Source organism: Astatotilapia calliptera, chromosome 15 (genome assembly GCF_900246225.1).
Source record: "Astatotilapia calliptera chromosome 15, fAstCal1.2, whole genome shotgun sequence".
NCBI lineage: Eukaryota > Metazoa > Chordata > Actinopteri > Cichliformes > Cichlidae > Astatotilapia > Astatotilapia calliptera.
In genome coordinates this window covers 8,075,171-8,087,244 of record NC_039316.1, presented here as the reverse complement: position 1 = coordinate 8,087,244, position 12,074 = coordinate 8,075,171, and the positions used below count along the sequence as shown (strand labels likewise).

Here is a 12,074-nt window from a genome sequence, read left to right as displayed (position 1 = left end):
GGTCTGAGTAGATAAACCCAGTGACACATGGTTTTCTACTTGACGGGAACAATAGCCGTCTGTGTGAAACACTGTTTTGGAGAAAGTGAGCCGATAATTTAATAACTTTTATTGCAGTTTTGCAAATAAAGTCATGTAAGACAAAAGAAAGGAGTGTGGTCACCAGCAAAGGTCAGGTCGCTGGTGGGTGAGATCCTGCAGCATAGCAACAGCAGAAATGTATGTAAAGGAAGAATCACACAGTCCGTTTTGTCTTGTTTCCTCTAAGAAGTGCCGCTGTAGTTTCCAGTTTGTCGTCTTACAGGCTGGACTGGAAGACAGATGCCACTGTGGTATTCATTAAGTGCACAGACTGTGCTTTATAGGTTTAAATCATAAACACAGCCAAAAATAAGCTTCAGTACCACAACTAAAACTTTGATATGCTTATATAAAACTTATATAGTGTGGCGATTTAAGTGCAATGTTCATGATTGTGGCTTTTGTCTACATTTGTGGATTTCCCTGTTTATAATTTATTATTTGTATCTTTTTCTCCTTCTTCTCTGACACGTTATTTCCATCCTCGGTCCAGAATAAACCATTACCAGCAGAGGCTGCAGTCTTTGTACTTTAAGAAGAAGTTTGCAGAGAGGATAGCTGAGATCAAACCCAAAGTTGAAGGTGGGAAATATGTGCTTTATACAATAAAAATGATATCTCAAATATGATTGCTATGATTTATCCAAAGCAAACATATTTATATCTCCAACTTTGTCCATTTTCCTGCTGCTTTAGCGCTGGGTAAGGCGTCTAAGGAGGTTTTAAACAGCAGAAACCTGAAGCAGCTGTTGGAGGTGGTGCTAGCATTTGGAAACTATATGAACAAAGGTCAAAGGGGCAATGCTTATGGCTTCAAGGTGTCTTCACTCAACAAGATCGCAGATACTAAATCCAGTATCGACAAGTAAGAACATTTTTCAACAGTGGTATTAAAACTTTGCAGGCAGCAGTAGCAAGAATGGCATGCGGTGTATAAAAGTCACATCTGGGAATATTATAGTGATGAAATTTCACCATATTCATATCTGAAAGTCCATCATGAAAGCCCTATATTGCACATTTGACACATTTTGCTGTGTGTTTGCAGAAACATTACTCTGCTGCACTATCTGATCACCATCCTGGAGAAGAAATATCCCAAAGTCCTGAAGTTCCAGGAGGACCTGCAGAGTATCTCAGAGGCAGCCAAAGTCAAGTAAAGGCCGGGAGCAGTGATTCCCAAGTGTTTTCCTAATTTTTGTTTGTAAAATATGCCACCAATTGTGGTTCAATTGTTGGCATATAAAGAGAGTTTCTGTAAAGGGTGAATCATCTGCATGGGGAACCTCATTTTCAGCTACTTCCTTTTTAAGTGAATGGTGATGACCTTTCTTTCTTCCACGCAGTATGACGGAGCTGGAAAAAGATATCGGCAACCTGCGCAGTGGATTAAAAAGTGTAGAGAGCGTAAGTCATGGATATTTATTTGCAAACTCAGCAGAGCTCTTCTTTATGTTCTCTTTCTAATTGCTCCTTTTGATTTCCACTTGCAGGAACTGGAATACCAGAAGAAAGGGCCGCAGGAGCCAGGTGACAAGTTTGTGTCGGTGGTGAGCCAGTTCATCACCGTGGCCAGCTTCAGCTTCACTGATGTCGAGGACTCTCTCATCGAGGCCAAAGAACTGGTGAGTCATTCGGCCTGTGTGGTTTCTCCAGAAAACCCGAGGGTGTGCACGTGCGTTTGAGCAGACCGGACAGTGTCGCAGTCGCCTGCAGACACAGGCGCTGAAAGCTTGCATCCCATTTCCTCTCCATGCAGCTGTTTCTACAAGCCTTACTGACCCCGCCAGGGACCTTTCTAGGAAAGCGACCAGCAGGAGAAGCGTTTCGGCTTCCTGCTGCAGTGCCACCGACACTTTATTGTGCGGCCTGCTTGTCGCCATGTGTGAGGGCCAAGAGTGCAAACAGGAACATAGGCTTTAATATTATTTCACACTGTGGACATCAGATTACACCTGCCAACTTTAAGATGTCACTTTATGTTGTGCAAACAGAATCACAGCATCGAAGCAAACGAAGACAAAGCAAATGTGGATTTTATGGGGACTAAACTCCACTACCAGCAGAAACCTGAACATGTTCACATTTCAAAGGGCCGTTTGACACGCTAACATGGGATTTATGTGTCTGTCTTCCTGAATGGCAGGAAGAGGTGTTTTTTCTTTATTATTTTTATATGTCCCACAGTGTGTGCCACATTGACATGAGGACTCAGCTGGTGACATGGGAACCATTAGTTGCTGTTAATCATTTACAGTATGCCACGGTTAAATATTTGAATGTTTACAGCGGCCTTCTGTACTCACGACTGGGAGCCAGATAACCTCGTGACCCTCTAAGTGGGTCACTGCATCAGCTCTGTGCATATAAACAAAACAAAAGCAGAAAAAGGTGACTGTGAAATAAAGTTTATTGATTGTTGCTGTGAGGAAGTTGAAAAAAAATGTATTCTTTTTTTTTTCTTTCTAATGGGGGAAAAACAAACTTCAGCATCTTTTCAGCTCATAGTTTCCCTGTCTATGCCATAACTGCTGTTAGCGGTCACATTTTTTGAAGCTGTATCTTCCCAGCATGATCTTGCATCTGGATGTTCTTTTTTTTTTTTTTTTTTTTTTAATTTATTGTGAAAAACACCCAACAAGCACATTGCCTTAATTTGAGCTCTGGCTCCAGTCTCTGACCTCAGCTGCAATCAGTAGCCGGTGAGATCTGGATGAACACGGGCTTCAAAGCCCGACCACTCCTGCCCTGCTCTGGTTTCAAAGAGCTGGGGCCGAATGACTCTCCTGTAAAGCAGTCAAAGATGGAATAAAACGCGGTTCTGCTGCGTCCTGCTGTAAATCTAATCCCGTGTGCCCCCTCCTCTTCTCTTTGGTCCCGCAGTTCCTGAGGGCAGTAAAGCACTTTGGTGAGGATGCCAGTAAGATGCAGCCAGATGAGTTCTTTGGCATCTTCGACCAGTTCCTGCAATCGTTCACAGAGGCTCAGCAGGAGAACGAGAACATACGAAAACGAAAGGAAGAGGAGGAACGCAGGGCCAAAGTAGAAGCTCAGGTATGCGACTGATCTCTCTTTTCATCCCCTGAGATTCTCAGTAGAGCTATAGCTGCTATTAAACACTTATTTAGCACCTTTAATTTATTAAATACTACAATGCCTTCATTTAGCAAAAGTTACACAGTCATAGGAAATATATTTGATCTGTTTTCTGTCCTACGTGAGAAGATAGTATGACTCACATCTGTGCAGCTCATTAGGTCTGATTAGATTAGAGCTGAAAAATGGCTTCCTAACCTTTGATCAAAGGTGCCAGCATCTGCCCACTAACTCCTCTACAGCTCATTGCATTATACAGTGCATTGATATTATATAGTCAAATTGGATGTTATTACGTGACTGCTTCTCTGAGTCATAAATAAATAAAAACCAGGAGGGCTCAGATTCCCGTATCCAAGCAAAGCTAATAATGCTCTTATCCTCTCACCTCTTCAGATATTTAAATGACAGTTTTCATTTGTGTCCCCAGCTACGTGAGCAGAGGGAGAAGGAGCGAAAGGCCCGGAAAGCAAAAGCGAACGGAGAGGAGGATGGCGGTGAGTTTGATGACCTCGTGTCAGCCCTGCGGTCGGGCGAGGTCTTCGATAAGGACTTGTCCAAGATGAAACGTAACCGCAAGCGGATCAACAACCAGAACACAGACTCGGGCAGGGAGCGACCAGTCACAAAGCTGAACTTCTAAATGGGCTCGATCACTCGCAACCCCCTGCTCATCAGCCTCCCTCTGGGGAGAACTGACATCCACATTCCTCTTCACCCTCCTCCACTCCCACCCACCTCGGCTCGGGTGAACCACAGCATTGCGTCATCGCAGCAGGGCCACACACAGCACAACATGATTAGACCTCTCATCCTCTAAGATTTTGATAAGAAATAGAGCAGAAGCCAAAGGTTGATACTCTTGGACCAAACAAGAGGGTGGAAAAGAAATGTTTTAAGTCATGCTGGAGAAAGGTTTTCACGGGTGTTTTGACAGGATCCGTTCGGTGCCGTTTTTGTACGTGAATCTATGCACAGAGTGAAATGTGCATCTGGTCGAGTGTTTCCGAGGCTGGAAGCTCGATCAAAGCAAGAGGACTATTCCTCTAAATGGGGCCATTTTGTACAGACTGAGGTGTGCTGCTTTCACCTGCCTGGATTTTCCGAGAGATCATTTCTGGAGACTAGACCTAAGCTTCCTCTTGATGCTGCCGCTCTCTTGCAGTCACAGCCATCACAGGACTGAGAGACTGTGTTGTATAGATGGATGTGGTTTTAATTGCAAGTGACACAGCTGAGGGTTGTTTGTTTTTTTTTGTTTTTTTTGTGTATTCACCTTTTTTTGACGTGCATCACATATATATATATATATATATATATAAATCTGATCACTGTATGTTTTTATTTGAACATTTTCCTGTTACGAGCTGGCCTTAACTCTGATTTGATTTTGTTTTGTTTCTTTGTTAAGTGGGTACTCTCAAAGGCCTTGGCCTGATCTGCAATTCTTAACAGGTGTGTAGACACTCGTGTCATACATTGCATACATCTATAGTATACAAGCGTGTGTGCTTGTTACACATGCACATAGGAATTCATAATGCTAAATACCATTGAAACCAACAATTAATGCAATACACTTGTCTTTCCCCTTTGAAGAGAGTGCCCTCCTTAAATGTTTTTTTATTATTTGAATAGATGAAATGTTTGCTCCATGCTGGCTGGATTTACACTGCATCAAATGAAAGGGCAGAAAAAAAAAATCTGCTCCACATGTGATGTTTTCATTCTTGTGGAAAACATCACATGTGGACGTGCGACGTTCCCCCTTCAGCCTTGTGACTCCATCCAGCCGACACCTCCACCGAACTTTTATAATTTAAACTGCCTTCCATTGTACAATGACCTAAAGATAATAAATGGGAGAAAACTACTGATGAGTTTGATTATTTAGTTTTTCAACACATGCACTTTCGCGCAGCATTGACTCTGGTTTTATAAAGTTGTTTATTGCTACTAAAAACCTTGAACAGGAAGTGGAAGCATCTTTTTTATGGCTGAATTTTAAACTCTAGAGGTAACCAGCATTGTGGCTCCATCTAGTGGTCAGTAAATGCAACAACATTTAATGTACACTCCATTTAATGTACACTTCAAATCATCAAAGCAAAAATCCCTTTTTACATTCAGTCATACACGATAACATATTTATGTTTATTATCATATACAATCAAAGTTCACTATCAAGAATATTTTAGTAGATATCTGAATGGCAGTACACTTCCATTTAGCTGTTCTTCAGATTTTATCTTTAGTTATAACCATCCATCCATTTTCTACTGCTTATCTGGGGCAGGGTCTAAGCAAAGCAAAGAAACCCAAACCTACCTCTCTCTAACCCCTCGTCCAGCTCTCTTGGGGGGATGGTGAGGTGTTACCAAGCCAGATGAAGAAGAGTACCAGTGACTGAGCTCCTCGCAGTCTCTAAGAGTTAGTTATGTACTTTGCTAATCTATTAAATATAATTTAGGACAATTTAAAGAGTCACAAGATGTATAATAGTTTTTGTTTTTCTTAAAACAGGTAAGGAAAACTATTTCTTCATTTACTACTCAGGTAAACCAGGCCAGAAGAAAATAAGGTCTTATTTTCTTCATTACAGATCCAAGTCTTGGCCACCTAAACATTTTCTATTCATAAAATGTGTTTTTGTCTTATTAAAAACCACCATATAACCTCTGTTTTAATTTGCTTTTGTATAGAAAACCTATACGTCTTGCTTACTTCAGCAGGAAACCATGTGTCAGCTTGTCATCTGCCTCCTGCACAAAGCGTGAAACTCCAGTGTAAAAAGCTCTGCCAGCAACTTCCACCACTACAGCCTTGAAGTCTCCACACTTGGTCTCCTGAGCATTAAGACAGAAACACAATAAATGCTTCAGATCATTCTATGATGAGCTGATTCAAAAGAATAATTCAATTCATATTTATTTATATAGCACCAAATCACAACAACAGTCACCTCAAGGCACTTTATATTGTAAGCTAAAGACCCCACAATAGTATAACATCTTGTATGTGAGGCGAAGGATTTTAAATTTGATTTTAAATTAACAGGGAGCCAATGTAGAGAAAACAGTCTGGGAGAAATGTGCTTTCTCTGTAGTTACTCTCGCTGCAGCACTTTAGATCAACTGAAGGCTTTTCAGGACATCCTGATAATAACCATCTTGTAGAAGTAGGAAATTAGAGGTCATCCAGGTCCTGCAGTTTTATTAATTGGTATGTTCTCTGGCTTCATGAACAGATAAAGTTGGGTATCATCTGCATAGCAGTGAAAAGCATGCTATGCCTTGAATTAATTTAACACTTGTGTGAAGATTAATCTCCATTTACATGAAGAAACTGTAGTCTCAAAACAAACTGGAGATATGATTCAAACCGCTGCAGTGCAGTACCTTTAATACCTGCAGCATCCTCTAATTACTGTAATAAAATCTTGTGGTCCATTGTCAGAAGCCATAAGATCATTTGTAACCTTCACTAAAGCTGGCTCTGTGTTGTGATGAGGTCTGAAACCTGACTGAAACTAGAATAAACTATTCCTCTGCAGATGATATATGCAATGAGTAATTCTGACAGCAAGTAGTGATTTGTTTGCTGTCAGTCCACACATCAGCGCGCTGTGTTTTGATGTAAGAGAAACCCGGAGCATCTGCTTCATGGTGACTTCACTCTAAGACATTTAAATACAGGATTTCAAATCAGTATTTTAGAAACTGTCAACCTGAGGAGCCAAACAAAGCGATGTTATATTAAATTGCACCAAAATCCTACACTTAGGATTAAGTATTATTAACTGTATTACTGTTTAGAAACAAAACACACAAAACATGTCTTCTTTTTAACTTGGATTAATCCTGTACATTTCAATACATCGTAAATCCACTGCGCCATAACGTCTAAATATTTACTTATTCTTTTGGTCTTTTTACAAAATGCACTTCTTTCTTTTCCCACTCTTTGAACAAGAGGCGATCACCCTCATTCCACAAGAGAACAGAAATCGTGATACCTCAACAGCCTTTCCTGTGAACTGGGACCCAGTGGCTCCACTCTGGAACGTCCTGGTCTGGTTCAGCTGGATGAGACCTTTGTGATACTGAAGAGCTACTCGAGCCGTGACACCAGAACCAGTCGGGCTTCGGTCTACCTGAGAAGCACAATTTAAACCTCCTATTACATGAAGTTAAGGTGACACCAATGAACAAAACGCAGACCTTTTATTGTCTTTTGTATGATTCCAACACTTGAGCACTTAAAGAGGATTCAAATAATGGAAGTAAGGACAAAGACTTAAGAAGTGACAACAAATAATAAATGTCCCTAAACGTGTTTTCTTGCAATATGTCTTGTTTTTCTTTCATATTTCATCTGAACAGTTGCTGTGTTTGTCCATTTCATTTCTGATAAACTCTGCAGACTGCACAAATAAAAGACGATGTGACCACTTTACATAATGCTCATTACTCATTGTAAAAGGCCGATCTCCGGCACTGTCAAACTGCTGGCTGTGAGCACAGTCACAGCTGCTCTTCCTTGGCATTAATGGGTGTAGCTTCAGCTAATACAGCTGTTCCAAATTGTAATGTGACTTGTTAAATTGACCAGCTGTAGCACTTCCTGGAATCTGCAGCCCTTCTAAGACAAATGTGCTTAAGTGTACACTTAGAGCTACTTCAGGACTAAAGACTGTATTTAAAGTTGGATGTGGATTCAGGGCCTAAACAAAACAAACAAAAAAAGGTGCTAAGAAGTGCCTTATCTGCATTATTTTTAATGACCAGCAGGGGGACATTCCTCATTTTCCATCAAACTCTGCTGCTTTTGTCTCTCTTATGATCTCTTTAAACATATTTCTAAAAAGCTTAGGATTTCAATCAGTAGTTTGAAGTCTTTCTTGTTTATTTTTTATTTTTATTTTTTTATTGTAATCAATAAAACGTAGTAGACGCCTCTCACTATAGCGTTACCCACACCCACACTCAGGCTTCATGACAACGGTTTATCCTTCCACCAGCAGGAACTAACATACCTGAGCTTCAGCAAACACACAGATATTGGCGGTGGGTTCAGGGGAGTAATCGTCTTTCCCGTCTGTTAGTATGGTGCCATACAGGAAGGCCAGATCATCGCTGGCTGGATGATGCAACTTCACCTAAAGGATAATAAGAATAAGGTAGAAAAAGAAATCAGTTCACACTGTGGAATATGGTTGGGAGCATCGTGTCCAGATACTTTTGGGTGACATCAAGCTGAGAGGTCATGTAATGCTCAGATTTTTTGCTATAAGCTCTACAGGCATGCACTGCATCCCATATAAGTACTACCAGATGTTTCTTGTGCCCTCTAAAAATATCCTGTGCATACATTTGAGCCATAATTTGACAACACCCTAAAAGCAGATGTAATGAATAAAAAAAGAAGCTGCCAATTCAAAGCAGCTCTATATAAGATCAGGCCTACTTTTTCCCCTTTTTAAATTAAAGTATGGATTATTTAGACTTTTAGATTACTAGAAATTTAGCAAGTGATATTCTCACTGTCTGTGTAATAATGCTCTTTTTTTTTAATTTCCTGTCAGCTGATCACCTGAGATTTGACAGCTCTGGTCACAGCTGTGGCTGCGTCGACAAGATCGCGAGTCCTGGACTTGGACACATCCAGACCAAACCTCTGGGCATTCACAAAGGCATAAAAGGCTCCTCCGTAGCTGATGTCAACCGTTACTTCACCAAACCCCTCCACCAACACTGTCACATCTGGTAAAAAATATTGAATTAGTCCTGGAGAACATTCAAATACCTGAGAACTATTACAGTCGTTTGTGCTACCTGTAGCAAATGCAAACGCTGGCACGCTGAGAAACCTCACTCCTCCTGTTTTCCCCTCAGAGTACTCAACAAAGGCCTTCACCAGGCCACAGGGACAGTGGATGTTCACTTGTGTCTCTGGCGACTTCGGCTCTTTCACTAGTTTGTAGTCCACAGCGAAGCGTCCCAGTGCGATGACGGCGTGGCCGCACATGGTGCTGTAGCCCTCGTTGTGCATGAACAGCACCGCCAGGTCGGCCTCGGGTAACTCGCTGTCCACGATCAGGGCCCCGTACATGTCGTAGTGTCCTCGCGGTTCATACATCAGCACCCTCCTGAGGTGGTCCAGATGTTCCCGGACGTAGCGACGTTTGGAAAGCACGCTGTCGCCTTTGACCTCTGGGTAGCCACTGAGGATGATCCGCAAAGGCTCTCCACCCGTGTGCATGTCGACCACAGACAGCTCGCCTCCCTCGTGAGGTGGAAGCTGCATTTCCATCTCAGCGCTGATCTCAGAAATCAAAACAATCCCTTGGGTTATAAACTCATTTATATTTTAATACACCTTTTTTTTAAATGTAAACACTTGCATGGGAAAACTTTTGAGTCTGCCAGCAAGCTTTGTTTGGAAAATTATCCCTCAAATCAAAACATACATATGGAGCATCGGTAACAAATACATTTAAAACGATTTATAGCTCGGTGTCTGTGTCGCGTGTTTAGTTTATGAATGCTAAATTCTGCTTGAAGCCAAATTTGCTGAGTGATAATTCATCTGTAACATTGAGGCCACAAGATCAGCTAAAAAAGTAGGACCTTTGTCAGTTGATACCAGCTTGAAAATGAGCTTGAAAGTTAATATTTGGTATGACCGTCTTTATTCTTCAGCACATCCTGAATTCTCTTAAACAACCTTTCTTGTCATTTCTATAGGTAGACTTCAGGAATAGTTCTCCAGGCTTTTTGAAGGACATTCAAAGCTCTTCTTTCGTTCTTTGTGTCCGGGGATGAGCGTCCCAGTACGCACCGGCTCACTCCTGGTGGCTGCTTGTCGGGGCCTGGAGCCTGGGGCTCGCTCGGGCCCCTTCGGGGATGGGGTGCCCTCAGCCTCTCGGCCTGGAGCTCAGTCACCCTGGCACAGCTGGCCGCCGGCGGAGCTCACGGGCGCGTCACTGCAACCCCCCCTGGCTTCTGCTCCGCGGCTGCTGAGTGAGCCCTCATCTGGGGCTCTCCTCAGCTCCTTCCGGGAGAGTGGCGCGGTTGCCCCTCCGTTGGTCTTCCTTGGTCTCTTGTGCTCTGGGGGTCTCTGGATGTCTGGAGCCTTGATCTCCTCCATACCTGCTTCATGCCCTGGAGGACGGGGCTGTGGCTCCCCACACCCTCTAGCAGATCATTACATGAAGGAACCTTTTAAATACAAGCACGCTCACGCTCACAGGTGTACAAACGGGTGCTCACAGACATACTGTAAACTATGTCTGATGAGGGTTCAGTACAGTAAATGGATCAGCTAAAAGGCCAGATCCAGCACTCAGGTAATGTGTCAGGTCATGTTGGATTTTTTCCATATTACTTAAGACATGACTTCCAGATATCATTCCTCTGCTGTAAATAGATGATGTGACAGACCTAAAAGTCTGTCCACTTGTCCAGTTTTTACAATTTAAAAAAAGAAAATACCGCACACCATGGTGAGCTATGCCAAGTTTTTGGCTAGTAGCTCTGTAAAAATACTATTCTATTTTACAGCTATTAAACTGTGTTATCTTTGGCATTTTTGTAGATTCAGCTAAACAAACGGGGACAAATTGTGGGTTTTTTTTGTGACAGTCTGTCAGTAACAAAGTGGATAAAGATACTATTTAAAGTCGGCTCTTTGTTACTACTGGTTCATCAAAAGATGAACCAGTAGTAACCAGTAAGTACTAGTACAGTTATAGTAGTAGTGTCCTTTTTATGCTTGAGTGATTCACGTTAAGTGGCTTGACAAACAAAAACATTCCTCATAAAAACGAGTACAAAAAAAGCAGCCAATGTCCAAAAGAAAAGCTCTGAAAGACCCGAAAGAACTATTGCTCAACTTCTAAAAAGTACAAGAATAAGTCTTTGGAAGCATAAGAATGAGGAGGGGTTCAAGACTTTGCTGTATCTTCTATGATCAGTGTGGAAGCTGTTGAGCATCTAACTCCTGTAAATTATGTGTTTATTCATACTTTAGATCAAAACATTCGTTAACATTAAGAAATGTGAGGGTAGATGCAGTAAACATTGAACATGGATTCGCATTAAATTTGACAAAACAGGCACCAAGGCGAATGTTTTGCAGGCTGATCTGAGGTCATCGTAAAAATGATTTATGAGCAACAGTTTTGCTTATATTCGTTTTTGAAAGCAAACAGGGGTTTATAGTGGGAACTTTATTATTATCTTTCTCAAGACATGCTGTGCCGTGTTATTATTATACAAACTTTTCCCAGTTAAACGTTTGGATGCCTGCAGTAGGTATAACGGAGTGCATGCAGCGCAACTCTCCAGTAAAAGGCAGCAAAACCCCAGCGTTGACTTACACAACTGCAAAGAGGAAAAGAACTAAAGCGCTGGTAAGTTTACTTACCTGCTGTAACTTTTCTCTGTGCTCAGATCTCAAACTTGTGCAGCCCTCCTACTTTTTTTTCTTTTCTTTTCTCTCTGTGTTTCAGTTACACAAAGACACTAAAATGAAACATTAGTGCCACCCGCTGTTCTGGAGGGCTGCACGAAACAGCCTGCTAGTACTGTACACAGTTTTATATTCACACAGAGATGCAGACATATGTTTCTCTATATGTTATATAACCCTTCAAAAATAGGCTGAAACCGATTCAGTGTTTCTGATTAAAGATCGTATCCAGGAGAAGTCCCCCCCCCCCAAAAAAATAAAAAAAATAAATGAGGTTTTTTTAAAATAAATTTAAAAAAAGCGAAAATTCTTACATGTGTATTTATGTTCTGCACAGCAGTTGTAATACTTTATAATACGACCAGTTTATAAAGGTGTAATTCCCCTGTAATTAAATGCGGTTTCTTCGTATGTTATTTGAAATT

General features: G+C 41.6%; 2 protein-coding genes across 6 annotated transcripts in view; one reads left to right on the top strand and one right to left on the bottom strand.

The window, feature by feature from the left end:
- The window catches only part of daam1b (dishevelled associated activator of morphogenesis 1b), a 46,112-nt gene extending 41,646 nt beyond the window's left edge, over positions 1-4,466 (top strand). For all 4 annotated transcript variants that reach the window (XM_026142611.1, XM_026142608.1, XM_026142610.1 and 1 more), the window contains 7 exons: positions 575-663; positions 778-946; positions 1,130-1,237; positions 1,428-1,488; positions 1,575-1,706; positions 2,965-3,135; positions 3,608-4,466. In XM_026142611.1, the coding sequence (XP_025998396.1) occupies positions 575-663; positions 778-946; positions 1,130-1,237; positions 1,428-1,488; positions 1,575-1,706; positions 2,965-3,135; positions 3,608-3,820 (943 nt within the window). In that variant the 3' untranslated portion in view covers positions 3,821-4,466. The remainder of the gene's footprint in view (positions 1-574; positions 664-777; positions 947-1,129; positions 1,238-1,427; positions 1,489-1,574; positions 1,707-2,964; positions 3,136-3,607) is intronic.
- Positions 4,467-5,310: 844 nt separating this feature from the next.
- Positions 5,311-11,671, bottom strand: l3hypdh (trans-L-3-hydroxyproline dehydratase). Of its 2 annotated transcripts, none has more exons than XM_026142598.1 (6): positions 11,605-11,671; positions 9,012-9,496; positions 8,770-8,939; positions 8,213-8,335; positions 7,193-7,330; positions 5,311-6,023 (listed from the first exon to the last, which is right to left on the bottom strand). In XM_026142598.1, exons 2-6 carry the CDS (start codon positions 9,487-9,489, stop codon positions 5,898-5,900), a joined length of 1,035 nt encoding a protein of 344 aa, XP_025998383.1. In that variant the 5' UTR covers positions 9,490-9,496; positions 11,605-11,671; the 3' UTR covers positions 5,311-5,897. The 2 variants fall into 2 exon arrangements, with proteins under 2 accessions (XP_025998383.1, XP_025998384.1); XM_026142599.1 differs by having other exon boundaries at positions 9,012-9,501; positions 11,605-11,654.
- Between the last annotated feature and the right edge of the window lie 403 nt (positions 11,672-12,074).

Bases quoted from the DNA above. Each gene is read 5' to 3' on its own strand.
- l3hypdh (XM_026142598.1), bottom strand. From the start codon at position 9,489: ATGGAAATGCAGCTTCCACCTCACGAGGGAGGCGAGCTGTCTGTGGTC. The intron at 7,331-8,212 runs GTATGTTAGTTC...TGTGCTTCTCAG, and splicing joins GTGTGTTTGCTGAAGCTCAG to GTAGACCGAAGCCCGACTGG. The intron at 6,024-7,192 runs GTATCACGATTT...CTTAATGCTCAG, and splicing joins TCACAGGAAAGGCTGTTGAG to GAGACCAAGTGTGGAGACTT.